The sequence below is a fragment of the Spermophilus citellus genome (assembly GCF_964194105.1).
Source record: "Spermophilus citellus genome assembly, chromosome: 9".
Classification (NCBI taxonomy): domain Eukaryota; kingdom Metazoa; phylum Chordata; class Mammalia; order Rodentia; family Sciuridae; genus Spermophilus; species Spermophilus citellus.
The window spans coordinates 58,636,120-58,657,343 of NC_138191.1; the positions used below are offsets into that span (position 1 = coordinate 58,636,120).

The 21,224-nt window shown below is 37.8% G+C and overlaps 2 protein-coding genes across 5 annotated transcripts in view; one reads left to right on the forward strand and one right to left on the reverse strand.

Annotated features, from left to right (window-relative positions):
• DIPK1A (divergent protein kinase domain 1A) overlaps positions 1-10,807 on the forward strand; it is a 115,576-nt gene extending 104,769 nt beyond the window's left edge. For both annotated transcript variants that reach the window (XM_081307469.1, XM_081307470.1), the window contains exons 4-5: positions 5,968-6,144; positions 8,769-10,807. In XM_081307469.1, the coding sequence (XP_081163595.1) occupies positions 5,968-6,144; positions 8,769-9,581 (990 nt within the window). In that variant the 3' untranslated portion in view covers positions 9,582-10,807. The remainder of the gene's footprint in view (positions 1-5,967; positions 6,145-8,768) is intronic.
• A 180-nt stretch (positions 10,808-10,987) lies between these two features.
• On the reverse strand, positions 10,988-19,747 carry RPL5 (ribosomal protein L5). Of its 3 annotated transcripts, none has more exons than XM_081307472.1 (8): positions 19,627-19,747; positions 18,448-18,517; positions 18,246-18,361; positions 16,890-17,024; positions 15,311-15,513; positions 13,783-13,961; positions 11,605-11,689; positions 10,988-11,154 (listed from the first exon to the last, which is right to left on the reverse strand). In XM_081307472.1, the coding sequence occupies exons 1-8, from the start codon at positions 19,627-19,629 to the stop codon at positions 11,055-11,057; spliced, it is 891 nt and encodes a 296-aa protein (XP_081163598.1). In that variant the 5' UTR covers positions 19,630-19,747; the 3' UTR covers positions 10,988-11,054. The 3 variants fall into 3 exon arrangements, with proteins under 3 accessions (XP_081163598.1, XP_081163597.1, XP_081163599.1); XM_081307471.1 differs by having other exon boundaries at positions 11,605-11,693; positions 13,784-13,961; positions 19,627-19,734; XM_081307473.1 differs by lacking the exon at positions 16,890-17,024 and having other exon boundaries at positions 11,605-11,693; positions 13,784-13,961; positions 19,627-19,729.
• Between the last annotated feature and the right edge of the window lie 1,477 nt (positions 19,748-21,224).

Sequence of the window (21,224 nt, forward strand, 5' to 3'; positions counted from 1 at the left end):
AGCTGGAAGTTTGCTGGGGCCCCTTTGGCTGTGGCTCTCAACATCTCCCCCTCTCTGTTTAAATAACAAGCATGTGGCTTGGGGACCGTGCCTGCCTTAGGTTGTCCAATACTACATATGGTCCTTACCCGTCTTCGGATGAGCTGACCTCAGGGCGTCAGCCTCCTGTCTTAGGTTGGTACCATTGTAATTGGATCTTACCCGTCATTGACTACCGGTCCAGTATACAGCCACACCTGTGGAGAGGTCTTTGTCATGACAAGCAGAAGGGAGGAAGATACACCAAGCCAATTGACGGCTCTTGTTGGAAAAATTGTACAACCGATGACATCATCAGTAAAAATACTCCAACACTACCACAAGTCGCTGCACCAACAGATAGTTCACAATGCATACAAGTGAGTTCACAATGCATACAAGTGACACATAGTTTAGGCAAGTTCTGAAAGCAGTTCAGTGATGGCTATTGCAGAAACTGTAGATTAGTTTTATCTTTGTCTTCACCGGCACTGGGATGAAGATAGGAATTCTAGCAATAATGGCTAAAGGAAAAATTATGTAACATTCCAGAAGGCACTAAAAGAAAACAATTTTCTTAACAATTTACATTATCTTGAAGAGAAGAGAAAACAATTTTCTTAACAATTTATATTATCTTGAAGAGAATTATTAAATATAATGAAAAGGAAAGGTGAAAGTAAACAAACAGATCTGTTAACCTTCTTTTTTGTTTACATATTAAAACAATTCTTAACAGTTATTTACCCAATTTAAATTAAACCATTTAAATCACGTGAATAAAAAAAATATTTGGATCCATTTTTTCATGAGCACTCATCATATATGATATATGGACATACGTACATTCAAACATATAACACAAAACACAAGTGTGCACACATAATATAATACATATAACACATAACATAATAGTAAAGGCCTTATAACTTTTTACAGGTGAAATCTCCATTGCAATGTTTAAAAACTCTATAGTCAAAAAAAAAAATAGAACTGATCAGCAAAACATTAACCTAGGTCTGTATGAGCTCAAAAAACAAAATAGAACTTCATGATATGGGAAAGGGCAATGATAAAATAGATATTGAAAAAAGCATCCTGGTTCTGTCGCAGATGTAAGGATAGCCAAATTGGAGTTTTGGATATCAGCTGTTATGGATTTGAGCCAAATCATCTTCTTTTCGGTCTGTAGAAATCGCTTTAGTTAATCTCTCTGGAATCCAAATCGGCTGCTGTTCTCCCTGTGGAAATACACAAACAGGCCCCCGACTCCAGACAATCACTGGGTCAGGATTTTAGTTAATCTTTCCGGAATCCAAATCGGCTGCGGTTCTTTCTGTGGAAACACAAACAGGTCCCCGACTCCAGACAATCACTGGGTCAGGACCTTGGTAATCTCTCTGGAATCCAAATCGGCTGCTGTTCTTCCTGTGGAAACACACAAACAGACCCCGACTCCAGACAATTACTGGGTCAGGACCTTTCCATTGTCCTGTTAGAATATCTTTCCAAAGTACCTTGGGCTTATGTACATTTTTTGGACACATATGCCTTTCTGCAGCACTAAGTCCTGATGAATCCAAATTTAAAAAGTTTAGAGTAAAAAGCGTTATTTTAAGTTTATCTTTGGGGAATATATACCCCTTCCCAATTCCGTCTTTTTGCTTTAATAAGTACATTTTAATAGTTTGATGAGCTCTTTCAACTATGCCTTGTCCCTGTGGATTGTATGGGATTCCTGTTATATGAGTAATGCCAAATGATGAGCAAAATTGTTTAAAAGAGGTAGAAGTATAACCAGGGGCATTATCTGTTTTTAACTGTTTTGGAATGCCCACAGTGGCAAAATTTTGTAAGCAATGAGCTATAACATCTTTAGTTTTTTCTCTGGCATGAAGGGAGCCCATCAAAAATCCAGAAGAAGTATCAACTGTAACATGTAAATATTTTAATTTTCCAAATTCTGGCAAATGTGTGACGTCCATCTGCCAAATATGGTTAGGTATCAATCCTCTAGGATTGACTCCAAGATTAACTTGTGGTAAAAAGGTCACATAATTTTGACATTGTTTTATTATTTGTCTAGCTTATTCCTTAGTTATTTCAAAACGCTTTTGTAAAGTATTAGCATTGACATGGAACCTTTTATGAAAATTTATAGCTTCTTCTAGTGTAGAGAAAATATGTATGTCATGTGTAGTTTTATCTGCTAAATCATTGCCCAAACTAAGGGCTCCAGGCAATCCTGTATGTGCCCTGATATGTCCTATAAAGAATGGATCTTTTCTGTCCCAGATTAAACTTTGTATAGTGGAAAACAAAGAGAAAACAGTAGAAGAAGGGGAAATCCTACCAACATCTTCAAGGGATATTATAGCATTAACTATATACTGACTATCAGAAAATAAATTAAATACAGAATCTTTAAACATCACAAAAGCTTGTAATACTGCATTAAGCTCTACCTTTTGAGCTGATTGTTTGGGTACTAAAAATGTAAAAGTTTGATCAGGTGTAACTATTGCTGCTGTACCATTATTTGACCCATCAGTGAATATATTTGGAGCATTCATGATAGGTGTTTTTCTTGTCATTTTTGGAAAAATTACAGGATGCAATGACCAAAAAGACAATAAAGGATTAGATGGTAAGTGGTTATCAAATGAAACATTAGATTTGCACATGATTATTGCCCAAGTATTTAACTCATTAGCTAATTCATCAATTTGATTCATAGTATATGGAGTAATAATTTTATTGGGAGAAATTCCAAATACTCCCTTTGCTGTTTTTATTCCTTTGAGTATTAATTGTCCTACAGCCTCAGGATACCTAGTAAGAATAGTGTTAGGAGAATAAGATAAATGTATCCATAATAATGGACCTTCTTGCCAAAATACTCCTGTAGGAATATTTTTTGTTGGTAGTACAATAAATAATAAAGGCAAACTTATATCAATTCTATCCAAATGCATATTTTCCATATATGTTTCAATGATTTTTAATGCCTTTCTTGCTTCAGGCGTTAACATTCGGGGTGAATTTGGATCTGATGGACCTTTTAGGATATCAAATAAAGGTCCTAATTCTCCTGTTGGAATACCTAGATAAGGCCTTATCCAGTTTATGTCTCCTAATAACTTTTGAAAGTCATTAAGTGATTTGAGTTGATCTACTCGTATTTGAATTTTTGGTGGACGGACCGTGGTTGAGGATAATAGAACTCCTAAATAATTAATTGGAAATTTTAATTGTACTTTATCTATTGCTATCTCTAGATTATAATTTTTTAATAAATTTGTAAGTGTGGCATAACATTCTAGCAATGTGTTTTTAGCTTTGTGTGCTAATAATACATCATCCATATAGTGAAATATTTGTAGTTCAGGATTTTGATTTCTAAGTGGCTGGATTACTTTGTTAACATAAATTTGACACATAGTTGGGCTGTTAGCCATCCCTTGAGGGAGTACTTTCCATTCATATCTCTGATCAGGACCTTCATGATTTAGTGCAGGGATAGTAAATGCAAAACGTGGACTATCCTCAGGATGAATTGGAATTGAAAAAAAACAATCTTTAATATCTATAACTAAAACATACCAAGTTTTTGGCAAAGCAGACAATTGAGGAATCCCCGATTGAGCAGGTCCCATAATGACCATTTCATTATTAATGGCTCTTAGGTCTTGCAATAATCTCCATTTACCAGATTTCTTTTTGATGACAAAAATGGGAGTATTATGGGGAGATACAGAAGGTTGTATATGTCCTTCCGCTAATTGTTGTTTGACCAGATCATGGGCTACTTGTATCTTTTCTTTAGTCAAGGGCCACTGAGGAACCCATACTGGTCTTTCTGATTTCCATGTAATTTTTATTGTTTCAGTGGCCCTTTGTGAAAATCCAACCCATGTCTGTTTGTTCCTTGATCTATTTGTATTGGTGCTGCTATACCTTGTTCTTGTTTTTCTAATCTTTTTCCTTTCCTAAAACCTTGTCTAGCCATAATAGTGGGTGCATTTTGATTGATGTTATTTGTTAATGTCAAACCTAATTGATCTAAGACATCTCGTCCCCATAAATTTACGGGAAGATGATCCAATACATATGGCTGTATAGTTCCTTCACATCCTTCAGGATCCTTCCAATCTAATACCATTGCGCTTCTATCGGGATTAGTCGCCACTCCTAGGCCTCTAAGCGTTTGAGTGGCTTGTTGTAATGGCCAATGTTTTGGCCATTCTTGACGAGAGATGATGCTAAGGTCTGCACCTGTATCCAGTAGCCCATTAAATTCATGTCCTTGAATATTTAGTTTTAGCATGGGGTGAGAATCTAAATTTAAAGAAAGCATAGCCCAATCTACACCTGTGGAGCCTAATCCCTTGGAACCTCTTTCTACAGCATGACTGGAAAATTTATCATGTAGGCTTGGTATTATTAGTAACTGTGCTATTCTATCTCCTGGTGAAATTATTGATATACCCTTTGGAGAACTGGCTATAATTTTTATTTCACCTTCATAATCAGGATCAATTACCCCAGGACTTATCAAAAGTCCTTTTAGAGTAGAAGAGCTGCGTCCCAATAATAAGCCTACAGTTCCTTTGGGAAGAGGTCCTTTTACCCCTGTGGGAATGATTTGAACTCCCATCTCTGGAGTTAGTACTGATCTGGCGGAGGCGCAGATGTCCAACCCTGCGCTCCCTCTGGTTTGTCTGATAAGGAATCTGATGGACAATGTGTCCTGGGCACTACCCTGATGGGGTTGCTGGGTTCCTCCAGTGCTCCGTATATTTGTGGTTTGGGGCCCCGGAGCATTGGGGCCCCCTGTCCATTTTTTGGCAACGGAGCCCGATGCCTTTGTCCACGATATTGTGGATAAACACCTTGTCCTTGTTCGTTTTTTGATAATGGAGTACCCTCTATGGTGGTTTGAGAACGGCATTCATTAGCCCAATGTAATGGAGTACCCTCTATGGTGGTTTGAGAACGGCATTCATTAGCCCAATGTCTCCCTCTACGGCATCGTGGGCAAATACTGGGTATTCTACTCCTTTGATACCTAGTTTTGTTAAACCCTCCTCCTATGGGGCAATTCCTTTTAAAATGTCCTGTTTGTTGACAATTGTAGCATGTTCTTGGCCTGGCATATAAAGCCTGTTTTACTGCAGCTGCCACAATTTGCCCTTGTTCATTAATGTCTCTGGCATCTAAAGCCTGTTTTACTGCAGCTGCCATGACTTGCTCTTGTTCATTAATGTCTCTACATAATTTAATATATGTGTTTAAATCTTCCTGTTTCCATGGTCTAATGATATCTCTGCACCAACGATTCGCTTGGTCATAAGCCAGTTGTTTTATTAATGGTATTGCTTGTTCTGTATTCCCAAAAACTCTGGTAGCTGTTTGAATAAGCCTATCTACAAATTCAGCGTAAGGTTCATTAGCTCCTTGTATTATCTTAGATAATTGACCTTGTAAACCTCCATGTCCTTGTAAAGTCTTCCATGCCTTAAATGCATCTACAGCAATTTGTGAGTATATGTCAGGATCATATGCAATTTGTTGCTGCCGATCCTCATAAGGTCCCTTTCCTAACAACATATCTAGATTTCTCTGAGAATAACCAGCTGCTGCATTTCGCCTAGCCGTCTCCTTGCAAAATTCCTCATTGGCAACCTTCCATAACAGGTATTGTCCTCCATTTGTTTGTGTTTTGTAGAGGAAGAGGACCTTAAAAATATACTGGTATAGGGCTGGGGTTGTGGCTCAGCAGTAGAGCACTCGCCTAGCGGGGTAAGGCACTGGGTTCGAGCCTATAAATAAAAATAAAGGCATGTGTCCACCAACAACTAAAAAAAAAAAATTTTAAAAATATAATGGTATATGTTTTAGAGTTTTCTACTTAGTGTGATACATCTCTTGTCATTCTTTTTCACAAAGATGTATTTAGGGATTTGGGATAATCTACCAGGTGTTGTGAAATGTCAGATGGAACAAGCTCTTCATCTTGATTTTGGAACTGAGTTGGAGCCAAGAAAAGAAATAGTTCTATTTGATAAGCCAACTAGGGGAACTACTGTACAGAAATTCAAAGAAATGGTCTACAGTCTATTTAAGGTAAGTTTATCTATTCACACATTGCTAGTGTAAAGAAATATTCTTCCAGAAGAATTGGTAGAACTCACCCTAAATCATTAAAATGTTGATATTTGACCTCTATTGGGAACTCCATCCTGAGGGAAAAATTCAGAGAAAGAAAAAAATACATGTTGGAAGATCTTTAGTTTAACATTCCTTGTAATAATTTAAAGTGTCCAGGTGTGAGGGGGGAGTTCATTAACTAATTGTAGTATTATACATTTTACCACTGAAACTAATACCAGAAAAAGCACAATAAAATTAGCATACTCTAGGTGGGCTTGGTGATGTAGTCCCAGCTACTTGGGAGCCTGAGGTAGGAGGATTGCTTAAGCCCAGGGGTTCAAGGCCTGCCTGGACAACATAACAAGATTGTCTCAAAAATAAATAAATTAATTAAAATGAGTATACTCTGGTTACAATCTTTTATTATTATTATTATATAACATTTAATTTAAATTTTTTTTCTTTTCATGGAATGCATGAAATCCCTATGGTTAGAAAAACAATTCATTATTTATAATTTTATATTTGTGTACAGATTATTTTAGGACAAGTAAAACACATTTGAGGATTAAGTCTGTTTAGAATCTGTAATATTCTGACACATCTGCAAGGAAGGCCTCTCCTCTAACTGGAATTTCTCTAATTTTAGAAGCTCTCCAAGCTTTCTTACCTAGGATTTAGAAATATGTAATCTGAGACTTTAGCATCTCCTAATTTAAAGTTTCCCTACAACATAAACCATCAGTAGCTGATATCAACAGGGAAGTTTCCAAAATTTAAACCAAATTAAATTTTTTGCAAAGTGTTTACTCATGAATTAACAGTCTTTGCCTTCATTCTTTATTTCCCAAATGCAGAAATATGATCACATATTGACAATAATAAAGCTGAATTCTCTTTAAGAGATTGACATATTAAGCTGAGTGCAGTGGTACATGCCTATAATCCAATGGCTCAGGAGGCTGAGGCAGGAGGATTGCAAGTTCAAAGCCAGCCTCAGCAAAAGAAAGGCACTAAACAACTCAGTGAGACCCTGTCTCTAAATAAAATACAAAATAGGGCTGGGGATGTGGCTCAGTGGCCAAGTGCCCCTAAATTCAATCTCTGGTACATCCCACTGCACCCCCCCCACCCACACACACAAAGAGAGACAAAGGCAAAAGCTCAAATGTAAAATTTAGTTATACTGTGAGTCTTTAAACTTGGAGACAACCCCATTAACTCACTAGAATCCAAAATTGGGTCTCATAATTTCTTGGATGTAATTCCTCTAAAACCTTTTCCTCAGCAACTAAATTCTAAAATAACCATGTGATTAGCTTTGTCCTCTAGTGGATTTGTCTGTTATTTCTTCCTTATTGTGAGCTGAATGGCATGACAGAGCAGAGGCAAAGGGGCATATAATCAGTTCATAAAATTAAGTCATATAATCAAGGCATATAATCAAGTCATAAAATTAAGTCATAATCAGAGTTTCTACAGCATGGCAACAACTTTGCAGATGCCCACATCATGATAGCTGAAATAATAAAGCTCCACAAAGGCTAAAGCTGAGAGTGCCAAAAGGCCTGCCTTGGAAACTTTCCGGGATTCATCCCCATGAACATAGTAACAACTTGTCCAAGGCCCCTGTGACTGTGGAGAGTGAGGACTGCAGCCAAGGCGTAGTCCACTGCAGAGCAAGAATTCAAATATGCAGCTGGAAGCAGGCCCAAGACCCAAACACTTGACAGCCCTCTCACTAGTTCAATGAAGAAAATGGCAGTTTGGTGACAGGTGAATGTGTGTGTTCTACTCCATCTTGGGGTAGGTTGGTCCTGGGGAAATGCTAGTATATGAGCAGGTCTGACTGCTGGGGTTCAGAGAACAGAGGTCGGCCTCCTTGAGCACCTCTGAAGATACCCACACAATATTTTTTTTTTAGAAATGGAACTCCAATGACTAATTCTTTACTCTATGTGGCCATTTTACAATTCCTTTTTAAATTTAAAAAAACATTAATACAAGACAATACAATAATGAAAATATTTGCAGTATTGGAAATAATTTATTTTTCTCATCTCTATTGCTCTTTTCACTCAGAAGCTTTTCTTTTCTTTGGCTATTTACATGCATTTCAGATTATTTTATCCCAGAGAACCTTAACAAAAACTTTTAAACTTCTATTATTAGAACAGTTAGGACAAAATAATTCTGTTAATATGATAAATACAAAATAGTAGAAAATAATTTTCACTCTTATAACTTTGATGTGAGTTCATTACAATGTAATTTGGAAAGTTAATGTATGAATAAGACAAGGGATAATTACTTCGAATCTTGGTTAACTTTCTGAAGGTTCTAATAGGCCCCGGGGAGTTAGGGTGGCCATTTCTTAACAAAGATATCCTTAAAATGCTTTTACTGTAGTTACATAAAACATGTTACATAAATTATCATAAGTATTTGGAGATGTAACATATTAAGGTCCTTTATGGGGATTCAATAGTAAGATTATTACTAGCATAGTAATAATGCCCATAGAGAAAATTATTATGTTGCATAAGGTTGTATTTTTCTTTCCTTCTGTATAATTTGCCAAATTCTTGTCTTAACAGGCAAAATTGGGTGACCAAGGAAACCTTTCTGAACTGGTTAATCTCATCCTAACAGTGGCTGATGGAGACAAAGATGGCCAGGTTTCCTTAGGAGAAGCAAAGTCAGCATGGGCACTTCTTCAGTTAAATGAATTTCTTCTCATGGTGATACTTCAAGATAAAGAACATACCCCCAAACTAATGGGATTCTGTGGTGACCTTTATGTGATGGAAAGTGTTGAATATACCTCTCTTTATGGAGTAAGCCTTCCATGGGTCATTGAACTTTTTATTCCATCTGGGTTCAGAAGAAGTATGGATCAATTATTCACACCATCATGGCCCAGAAAGGCTAAAATAGCCATAGGACTTCTAGAATTTGTGGAAGATGTTTTCCATGGCCCCTATGGAAACTTCCTCATGTGTGATACTAGTGCCAAAAATCTAGGATATAATGAAAAGTATGATTTGAAAATGGTGGATATGAGAAAAATTGTGCCAGAGACAAACCTGAAAGAACTTATTAAGGATCGTCACTGTGAATCTGATCTGGACTGTGTCTATGGCACAGATTGTAGAACTAGCTGTGATCAGAATACAATGAAATGTACTTCAGAAGTAATACAACCAAACTTGGCAAAAGCCTGTCAGTTACTCAAAGACTACCTATTGCGTGGTGCTCCAAGTGAAATTCGTGAAGAATTAGAAAAACAGCTTTATTCTTGTATCGCTCTCAAAGTCACAGCAAATCAAATGGAAATGGAACATTCTTTGATACTAAATAATCTAAAAACATTATTGTGGAAGAAAATTTCGTACACAAATGACTCTTAGTTCATTTGGACATTGTTACCATTGTAGGAAACACAAGAACAATTTTGAGCATTTTAAGAATGGCTTCTGATTCAGAGATCCCCTTTCCTGGGCCAGAAAGCCATCATCAAAATATGTGATTACTGCAGTAATAGCAGGAGGTATAGGATCAACATAATCAAAAGATTTCATTCCTGCCCTTTTAGAAGCCCTTTTACATTTCCCCAGTACATTCACTGTATAACTATTTTGACTAATGACTTTTAAAAAAATGCTGTGAAAAGCCTCATTCCATAAACATCAACAGTGGGTGTTTTGTAGATTTGTTAGCCAAAATACCATTGCTAAAACATTGTTTGCATTGAAGCTGTTTAAAAAATTTATACGTGAATTTACTAATGTCTTAGCATGGTAAAGTTTGCACACTAACACAAATTAAGATTGCAAAGATATATTAAAATTATTCCTTTAAAAAAATGTTGGGTTAGTAGCATGGTTTGTTGTATTGTAGACACTCTTTAACCTCAGACATCAAATGTGTAGCTGAAGTGGCTTTTAACTTCAGGAAGTATACTACTTGACAACATGCAGGTACTTCTAGTGGCCGAAACTGAATTTCATTATCCTAAAGATTTTTGATGGGTCCATCTTATTATCAACCAGCCAACTAAGCCCTTTAGAACTGACTTATCTTGGGGTGGGGATGTAGCTGTGTTTGAGCACTTTCCCAGCATTGCATGAGGCCCCAGCTCCAGAAAACAAAACTGAAAAGAAATCTCATGGTAAATGTGTGGTGAAAACAGGACCATTATGAGCAAGAGATGATGAAAGACAGTTTTAATAATAGTTTTTCTATTTTCAAATAGTATTTCCTGTGGGCCAAAGGGCTATTTCTTAAAGACGCATGTATATTGATCTACCCAATGTTTTTTTCCCCATGTAAACTTGATATGCAAGGCTTAACATCTGATCCTTTCTTGTATTATTTTCATATGTACATTCAGATCTGGCATGTACCCTTCAACCAACCAAAAATGAAGCACCTCATTTTGGCGAAGAGCCCCAGTGTTTTCTGCTCAAAGGTTTAAGTCAGTTAATGTGTCAAACCTGTGACTTTATTGGCATTCTCAAAATTTAAAACCATGGATTAGCACCAGTTTTGTTGGCTTTAAGACTGTATACTTAAAGTATGTTTTCTTCCCACTAATTATCTGGTTATAATAAATGGACAGAAGAAATATTTTTTACTGATTGTTGTTGGTCTGTTGCTTGAGAAGGAGGTATGAACTCTTATTGGAGTCCACACACAAGATAACTTTTTCCGGAAAAAGCTACAAGTGGTTTTTTCAAGAAACTGTAAAATCCTTTGCTTTTGTATTTCAGGTTATTTCCTACAGTTTCATTAACAAAAGCTCAACACACAGAAATAACTGCTGGTTCAATAAGTTTATTATCTGTATCTGAAAAAACTTCATAGAAAAACTGTTGTTTGGTTTAGCTCTCAGCAGCCCGTTCCTGAGCTCTGAGGAAGCTTGCCTTCTTTTGAGCTACCCGATCTTTCTTCTGGGCAAGGGACATTTTAGGACGGTTCCACCTGCAAAAAAGTGAAATAGGAATATAATTTTTTAAAACCAAACACTTTGTGATCAGATGGAGGCTGAATAATCCAATTTCTAATGCATGTACTTATATATGTTCTTTAGCTAACTTTCCCAAATGACAACTTTTATGATATGATCCTATTATTGTAGTATCAAAAAAAATAGTACAATGGCTAGGTGGTCATTAGGGACTATTTCTCATTCTATTTAAATATCAAAAAGGAACTCTTTAGGTAGTCAATAATAAATGCAATAACTGGTATTTACAATTGTACAAAGATAGAATGGGCCACCTCAGTAGCTTCTGAGGCTAATACATTCCTATCACCACAATTACTTTAGCAAACCTGGTTCCCTTAGCTTCTGCCATATCACGCAGAGCTAGTGATCGAGTTTGCACAACTTCACTGAAAATCTGATCCACAAGACAAAACAAGACATACCTCTTCTTTTTAACTTCTCTCTTGGGCTTTTTCTCATAGACTGGATTCTCTCGTATAGCAGAATGAGCTTTCTTATACATTTCCTCCATCTGAAACAAACGAAAGCAAACAGTACTTGGTTTCACTTCATATGCCCTACTATATTAATGTACAATAGCACTCCACTATTTGCTCTACTTTGTCCTTTTAAGTCAGATTCTAAAAAAAAAAAAAAACTAAGTCAATGTTGATTCCTGCTTCAATTCCTAAATGTAATCATAACAAATCCTTTATGTTTACCCTATGCACCATATATGGACATATTCACAGAACACAATCTGCATTTATTCCTTTTTTTAATATTTATTTTTTAGTTTTAGGCGGACACAACATCTTTGTTGGTATGTGGTGCTGAGGATCGAACCCGGGCCGCACGCATGCCAGGCGAGCGCGCTACCACTTGAGCCACATCCCCAGCCCCTGCATTTATTCCTAAGTAATTCAGCCATACTTTCTGAATCACAGAAGAACAGTTTTGTTTTTTTTTTTTTCGGGGGGTGGGAGGTGGGGTGGGGGAGGTAGCACCCACACTGTACTCCTCATTCAATGTTTGCCCTAGGGCTGGAGATGTGGCTCAAGCGGTAGCTCGCTCGCCTGGCATGCATGCGGCCCGGGTTCGATCCTCAGCACCACATACAAACAAAGATGTTATGTCCGCCGAGAACTAAAAAATAAACTCTTAAAAATTAAAAAAAAAAATATGTTTGCCCTAAATTCTTGGACTGGACACCAGGGACTAAAAAACAACTACCAAATTCTTCTGTCACCCCAAATTTCCCAGATTTACAATTTCCATCATTACCTGATAGGTCTTTCAAAGAATTCTCAGACTTATGTACTAGGAATCTCTTGTATCTTTCACTATTACTAATCACTAGTATCTGGCAGTAATATAAGGTCTCTAGAACTTTCAAAGAGGCTTGAAATTCTCTAGAATACACTGAAAACTAATTAGGTTTCTTATTGGATGAAACTAATGAAAATGCTCCAATACTACAACTCTCTGAACATCTAATAACAATTATGGTTCCCTAAAGAATGGTGATGATGATTCCATGTATTTGGCATGAATGAGAACATGGACATCCTTAGTACCACATTAAAAAAAAAAAAAAAAATCAAGGTAATCCAGGTCTTACTAAGGCGGAGAAAATGAAGAAAATGATTATATGCACTTGTAGAAAATTTGGCAAGAGAAAAAAAATGCACACTGCGTGTGAGACTGCTCAACTACCTAAATCTATTTCAAAATTTAATTTCTCTACTTCTTTTAAGCACTATTACAACTGTTCACTGTATTTACAGCCCATGCTTAGCAATGACAAGGACCTGGGGTCTAATCCCCAGTACCACACACACACAAAAGGAGGTAGCTAAAAAGGTACACTAGCCAAAGAGCTGTCTGCCATTAAGTATGGCATAGAATAGCATTAAAAAATAAATATCTGAAAGAACAGATGGGGAGGTGTCTAAATAGTTTTGAACAAGTATGACAAGATAGGCTTAGAAAGAAAAATTCTAAAGTTAAGCAGAACCACAGTCTCAAAAGTAAAACTATTCCTGATTCTTTTTTTACCCCCCTCAAAAACTCAAGCTATGTGTTTATTTTGCCTTAGACTGTGGTCCAAAGCATATAAACAGGAAGTGATCTTTTCCTCAATGACTTTTTAAAAATTTTCATGCCCAAAGCAGCACCAAAAAAGAATAAGGTACTAACAGAAATTACTTGACCCAGTATACTTGTAAATAATTTTAGTTATAACAGCTTTAGAGTAACATGATTCATATTCTACATTTTCACTTAATTTCAAAACTGGTACTACAGTATTTAATTGAACAGTCAAGGTCAAAAAAAGGCAACTCAAGTTTTGGATACTTTAAGCCTACTATAATTAAACGTCTAAAAGACTCCTAAGATATGTTGACAAGTCCAGCTCATTACATGTATTATTCCACCTCACCTGTTAATCTACTCTTAATATTCTAATTCCATTTTAAGAAAAGCTAATTGGAATCTACCTACACTTATAAAAATCGCTAGCCTGAAATATACCTATATTAAAAACCTAAACCAAAAACAAGTAGTAAACTTTGTTCTATAAATTAACCGAGAAAGGCCAAACTTCGGTAAATTTCTTACCATGTCAGGGGTAACGTTGTTCTTTATATACTGAGAAAACTGTTTCTTGTAAGCATCTTCATCTTCTTCCATTAGATAGCGCATGTAATCTGCAACATTCTGACCCATAATGTGCTTCCGATGTACTTCTGCATTGAACTCCTTGCTTTCAGAATCATAACCAGGAAATCTCTTGGTACTAAAATAAAGTTTTTTTATATTTTAGTATAGATTAACTGAAATTTGTTCACCCACAGGAATTCATTTCAGTAGCTGCCATCAGTCCCGTCTTGAAACAATTATTGCATCATATGCAACCAAAGGACCAACTACTGACTGCTCAGTTAGTGGGATATCATCATTCAGCAGCTCATCTGTGAATTCCAAAGAAATTCATACCACAAACACCTTTTATTTGGAGACATTGCCCAGACTGGTCTTAAAACTCCTGGACTCAAGTACTCCCCTGCCTATTTCCCAAGTAGCCTGGACTAAGTGCCCCACCCTACTCAGTGACAAATGCCTTTAAACTATATCAAGGCTTTCTGTTAATAGAAGTTCTCCTACATATTAGCATGGAAAGCAATTTCAAAACGTATCCACCAAATCCTATAATTTCTCAAGGTACCTCAGGATAAGGGAGGAATAGGTGACTTGTCCAAGATCACAATTAATGAAATCATCTAACGAGAATACAACTGGTACACTTGCACTTCACTAGCTTCTTTTTAATAGTGAGGCTTGATTGTTGTAGACAGAATGAATGCAGGACCTTATGCACTCAGCTATATCCACAGCCCTATTTAATTCTGAGACAGGGTCTGGGTTTCCCAGGCTGGCCCTGAACCTGCAAATCCTACTAAGTAGCTGGGCTTAGATATGTACTACCACACACACCCAGTTTTAGTTCAATTTTAATTTAGGCTTACCCCCCAAAATAAATAAAATGTATAAAATAAAAGTGAAACAAACAAGAATCACAAACTTTTTTTTCTTATTAGATAACCACTAAAAAAGCTATAAATTAAAATATCAAAATGTGTGTTGAGGATGTGGCTGAGAGGTAGTGTCTGCCTGGCATGTATTAAATCCTGAGTTCAATCCCTACTACTGCAAAACAACAAACAAAATCAAAATATTAACTCAAACCAAAGGAATTAGCAATTCAATAACCTACTTGACTTTCAAGAATGACCTGCCATGTACAATATTATTTCCAGCTGAAAGTTTAGGTCAAATTTTATTCTAAATGGGAAAAAAAATTCGGGGGGGGGGGGGGAATAAATGGAGTTGCTCATTTCTAATCGAAATCAAGTCATGCAAAAGATAGTGATTTCCATACCACTTATTAGCATCAAAGCCCTGGACAAATCTCTGTTTCTGAGTCTTGATGTCATCATTTATAAAATGTTAGAAATCCTTCCTGCAGAGTACCTAGCATAGAGCAGGCATTCAATGATAGCAACTTCATTGATCTGATAATCTCCACCACCCAGTTAAACACAGGAAAGTATTAGGTATACGTGAGGTCTTGAATACTATTATTACCTATGGGGGATAGACAAGCCTCCATCCACAGCTCCCTTCAGGGCCCCAAAAACTTTATTGCCAGTTGTAGTTCTAGCAAGGCCTGCATCCAAATAGCAGGTGAAGGCACCAGGTTGACCATCAATGCTTTCCACATTGTATTCATCTCCAGTCACCTCCACTTGGCCTTCATAAATCTTGTCCATACCAAACCTATTGAGAAGCTATTAACAAAGAAGTTATTGTAAAAATATATGACTGTTTTTAATAGTCAAATCATTCTAAAAATATTTCATATCCCAACTACATAATACTTAATTTGATCCTTACATGAGGAACTGACCCCCGATTTCTTCAGTCATGCCTGGCTATAAGAAGTCAACATTAGGGGCTGGGATTGTGGCTCAGTGGCAGAGCATTTGCCTAGCATGTGTGAGGCATTGGGTTCGATCCTCAGCACCACATATAAATAAATAAAGGTACATTAACAACTAAAAAATATTTTTTTTAAAAAAGTCAACATCAAAAGTTATCACATGTCATTTTAACTTAATTGAAATAAAATTTTTAGGGGTAGGATACTGGGCTAAAGGGAACATGTTTTGTGGCTCTACCGTCCAACTACATTATTTTAATTTGGGCCACTCTTCTGCTGGTAGTCACCTAGCTACGTTTTCACCATAAACAGTGGCTTTTGCACCAAGTTGCTCTCATATATAATGACCATGTGACACCTACTAAACATGTATATAACCAGTGAAGATGTGGGGTCTCAACTACACTGCAAAACAAAGTCATAACTGAAATAATAAAAAAAATCAAAATAACATTTGTATTGCCTACTACTACTAATATATAGTGAATGCTAAAGACACCATCTCTCAAATTTTAATGTACACCCATCAAATGAACCTGTCAAAATAAAGATTCTGAGAGTCTAGAGAGGAAACCCCACAAGTCTGTATTTTTAATGTATGCTGATGGTCCAAAGACGTATACTTGAGTAATGAGGATCTTTGGTAGATAATTTAAGTAGCCACTAGCGGCAAGTAGCTTTTCAAATTCAAATTAAAAATTCAGTTCCTCTGGGCTGGGGATGTGGCTCAAGCAGTAGCGCGCTTGCCTGGCATGCGTGCAGCCCGGGTTCATTCCTCAGCACCACATACAAAGAAAGATGTTGTGTCTGCCGAAAAACTAAAAAATAAATATTAAAAATTCTCTCTCTCAAAAAAAAATTCAGTTCCTCGGTAGCACTAGCCACATATCAAGTGTTCAACAGCCACAGGCTAGTGACTACATCACAAGACAGTAAATTATAGATGTCCCACCATTACAGACAATTCTGAACAGAGCTCATCTAGCTATACCCACAATGAGGCTAAAAACAGAATAACCACCTCGCGATTATCAGAAATGCAGTCATTTCAATCAAACTTTGTATTTATAAAATCATCTTCCCTGCTGATAACCTTGTAAACCACAGAACAGCCAGCACTGTCCTGAAGCCATAGCTCAGAATCTTTTACTCATGTGCAAACACTGAATACAATCAAAACAAACCAACCCCAAAGTACATCTATTAAAGTCATCTTGTACATACCCTGCGGGCCAGCAGCAGGCCTGTACAATATGCTGCAGCATAATTTGTTAGGCCAACTTTCACACCATATTTTGGTAGTTCATGTGCATATGCCGCGCAGACTATCATATCCCCTTCTATACGGGCATAAGCAATCTACAGTAAGAGAAAAATCAGGTTAGTATTTTGCTACTTTGGCTTTTCATTATTGTCCTAAATGCCTTCTTTTTCAAAAGAAATTCAACAGATCTGCACCTTTTAAAAAGTTTGTTAAGGGTCGCAGCTCTGTGGTAAAGCACTTGCCCCACACGAGACCCTGAGTTTGTTCCTCAGCACCACATAAAAATAAATAGTGTCTATCTAAATCTAAAAAAAAATATTTTAAAAAAGGTTTGTTACACCTACTCACCTCTACAATTTATGACTTGTTCAATTATGTAAGCGGTGAGCAGCTGTTATAGTATATGTGTACTAATGTCACAGTATGTTAAGACTGTAACTACCCAAATATTAGAATATTTTTGGAATAAATCAGACTATAGTTCCCTACTTTTATCGATTAAAAAGTCCTAGCTGGTGAATTAGAGGTACTTAAAAAAAAAAAGTCAATGAGAATTCAGGTGCAGTGGTGCATGCCTGCAATCCCCAACAACTTGTAAGGCTGAGGCAGGAGGATCACCCCAGTCCAGGAGTTCAAGGCACACCTGGGCAACTTAATGACGGCCTGTTGTCTCAAAATAAATTTCTTATAAAGATCTAGGAATACATCTCAGTGATACAGCACTTGCCCAGTATGTACAAGGCCCTGTATTCTATCCCAAATATCCCCCCACATATAAATGTTCCCTAGTTGTAAAAGTCCTGAACACTGGACTCCAGGAACTACATTTTAAAGATCTTTTTTAAGCAAGACACTTTGGTACATTTTACTAAAACCTATTTAAAACAATAAGCAGAAATAAAAACAATCTTGGGTTTCACTTAACTCTTATAATGAGTTAAACAGCATGTAAGGTCATATAACATGAGTTAGGATTTAGTCTGGAACTGGGATGGCAAGAAACTTCTACTTGTCTCATGTATTTCCCCACCCTATACAACAGGTTTCTCTAAGTCTTTTTCCCAAATTAGAAAATGGGAATAAAATTAAACTGGGTCAAGTTTTCCAAAGACTCTTACATTTGTGTGTGTATGCGTGTTTTAATATCAGTTTCCTACTATCTCACTCTATTACTATTAAAAGGAATCAAACTATTCAATGTTTCTGGAGGCACAAAATGGCCCTTTAACCCATGTGCTTTGCTTCCCAAGGACAATTTCTCTAGCTCAGTGAAAAAAGATTTATCACCCACAGTCTGATCCTAGGCTACAACTTACCTGGCAAATGATATCTCTGTTAGTTACACGAACTATCATCCTGTATTTGGGTGTGTTGTACTTATTTTTGTCCTGGATCACCAAGCGTTTCCGAGCATAGTAATCAGTTTTGCCCTCTAAAAGAAAAACCATAATAACTTAAGGAATATTCCATGACAAAGCAGATTCTTTTAATATTGAAAACATGAAAAACTGCCCATACCTCGTCGTCTTCTAAATTTCACTTGGTATCTCTTAAAGTAAGCCTTATTCTTCACAACTTTAACAAACCCCTTAAAGAAAAACAAACAAACAAAAAAGAATGTTTTTAAAACTTAAATGTTTTAGACTATGACACTTTAAACACGAATTAATCATGTACTTCCAAAAGCAAATCCATACAACTGTCAACTTTCATAGCATCTCACACTTTTCAAACCAATTGAAGTAACACTTTTTCTTCTGCTTTCCATCTGTCACAAACTGATAAAATGCAAGCTTCAATTAGATTCAACAGGTACAAGATCTTGTAACATTATTTTTAAAAGTTTTAAAACGCCTATCACAATTTCTGTACTTGTTCCCTCACATCCTAATACCATCCAATCATTGCACCTCACTTTTGGGAAACACTGCTCCACAACAATCAGCAGTGCCTGAATACTGTGCATCTCACTTCGAAAACCTAATCTCCAAATAACTACAACTCTCTCTTCATCTGTGCCTTCTTGAAAAGCCTAAACTGGCTGCCACAATACTTAACCCGGTAAGAGCACAGGTTTCCCCTTAGAACAACACTCCACCCCACCTTTAGGGCCCTGTCCCTGAAAACTAGGACTAGCAAGGAAATGAGTGTTCCAAACTAAATGAGCTCCCTTCCGGGATCCAAGGGCCACCACGGCCTCCAAGCTCCACTGACAGTTCTGGCTCAAAAGTTACTTCCCCGGTGCAGGAACAGAAGCTTTCTAAGACCAAATACGACGCTTTCCAGAAAAACCCACGACTCAGCTGATGGCCAAGCTAGGGTGCAACGACTCGCAGCCCGCCTCCGCTCCGGCATCGCCCAGCTAGCCTGGAACCCAGTGCATGCCAATTCCCCCACTGCAGGCTGCTGGTGCCCCCTGAGACCAGCCGGCACTCTCCCAGAAGTCTACCAAATTTACCCCACTCCCAATCCGGGGCTCCAACCCGGTAACCCCTCTTCACCAACCCCTCCCCCCAGTACGCGCTTTGGGCGGCAGCCATTAAGGCCACGCTGGGAGCCGCAGTCTGAGCACTGCAGAGCCGAGAATCTAATGCCATCCGTCCCCTACGCCGCGCAAGACGCGCCCTAGGCTGGCGTTCGAGCGAGAAAATGGAGCCCCCATTCATCCGGAGCCCTAAGATCGAGGTACCCACTCACCATCCTGCGGAACAGAGTCCCAGGTCCGCGGATCCACACAGACCTGCAGGCCCAACAGCGCTACAGGGGAGAAAAGGCCGAAGCTCCTGCGCAAGCGCAGTATGTAGCGCTGATGATTACGCGTGAGACGTGTGGAAGAGAGAGGGCTTCCAGCTACAAGGTGTGTGGTCTGCCGCCCCCTGCTGGCTGGAGGATCTGTGCTGGACATTCCCTTGTCAAACCCCTGAGTGCCGCCAGCTCCCAACTCTAAGGACTTAGGGGTGGAGAATGCTTAGGGGTGGAGGTGAGTATGAACTTGGGAAGATTACATGAGGCTTTCGCCTTTTTTTTTTTTCTAGAGCATTTTATCAAAACAAATACATTACATTTCTAAGAAGGAAAAAAATTAAGTTAAATAAAATGAATTTTCCCTGAAGCCCCCTTACCCTCTCTAGGACTCTACCTGGTGATTCAGAGCCTACAAGATCCTCCCAGGAAGCCTTCCCTGGAAGCCTCAAACCTGGGATAGGGGACATTTCTCTGCCTTCTTAGCACCATCGTACATGCTTCAGCCCACCACAAACTATAAACCCTGAAGGTGGGCCCTGCTGTCAGGAGCATCTTTAAATCTCCAGCGTAAGTGCTCTGTTATTTATTTGTTCCTGGTAAAACAATTTCTTAGAGCTCTTTTTTTTTTTTTCTATATCCCTATACCTACATTGTTTTCCATGATTCCTGAAACCCCCATTCCTTTTCTTTCTATCACTCTAAGCTAGTCTTAAAACTAATTGTATCCGGGTGCGGTGGCAAACGCCTGTAATCCCAGCGGCTCGGGAGGCTGAGGCAGGAGGATCTGAGTTCAAAACCAGCCTTAGCAAAAAAACGAGGCTGTAAGCAATTCAGTGAGACCCAGTCTCTAAATAAAATACAAAACAGGGCTGGGGATGTGGCTCAGTAATCGAATGCCCCTGAGTTCAATCCCCGGTACCAAAAAAACAAACAAACAAACAAAAAAAACAACAAATTGTGACTGTGGCAATGGGCCATTTTCTTTTCTTGTTTTCAATGCCAAGATTGAGAAAAACCAATTATCAAGGACAAGTATTTCTCACTAACAATATTTCAGAGTGGTCTTTGGGATTTTTGCATGGGAATCATTTAAGTACTAGTTAAAATGCAGATATTTAAATATCTTCCACCTCTACTGAATCAGACTCTGGAGGTTTGGGGCTGGGAATCTGAATTTTTTAATTTGGCTTCAATCAAGTAGTAGGCCCACCCACCCTTAAGTTTTTCATGTTTTAGTCAAGAATACATATGAAGACCCATATACCATTCATCTGAATATTTAGAAAACTACCACATCATTGAGTTAAATGTTTATCTTCCTTCTTTTTATTTTATAAATCTATAGCAATAAAATTAAAAATATGTGTACTCATTTCCTTTAGTCATAACTGGGGCTTTGGGGCTACATGGCTAGCTCAGTCAATGCTGTTAGTGATACCAGGGGACAGACATGCTTGTCCAGCACCTGTGGTCAGTATCACCTTACTTAAATGATTAGAGTTGGGGCTGGGGGTGCTGGGGTTGTGGCTCAGCAGTAGAGCACTCGCCTA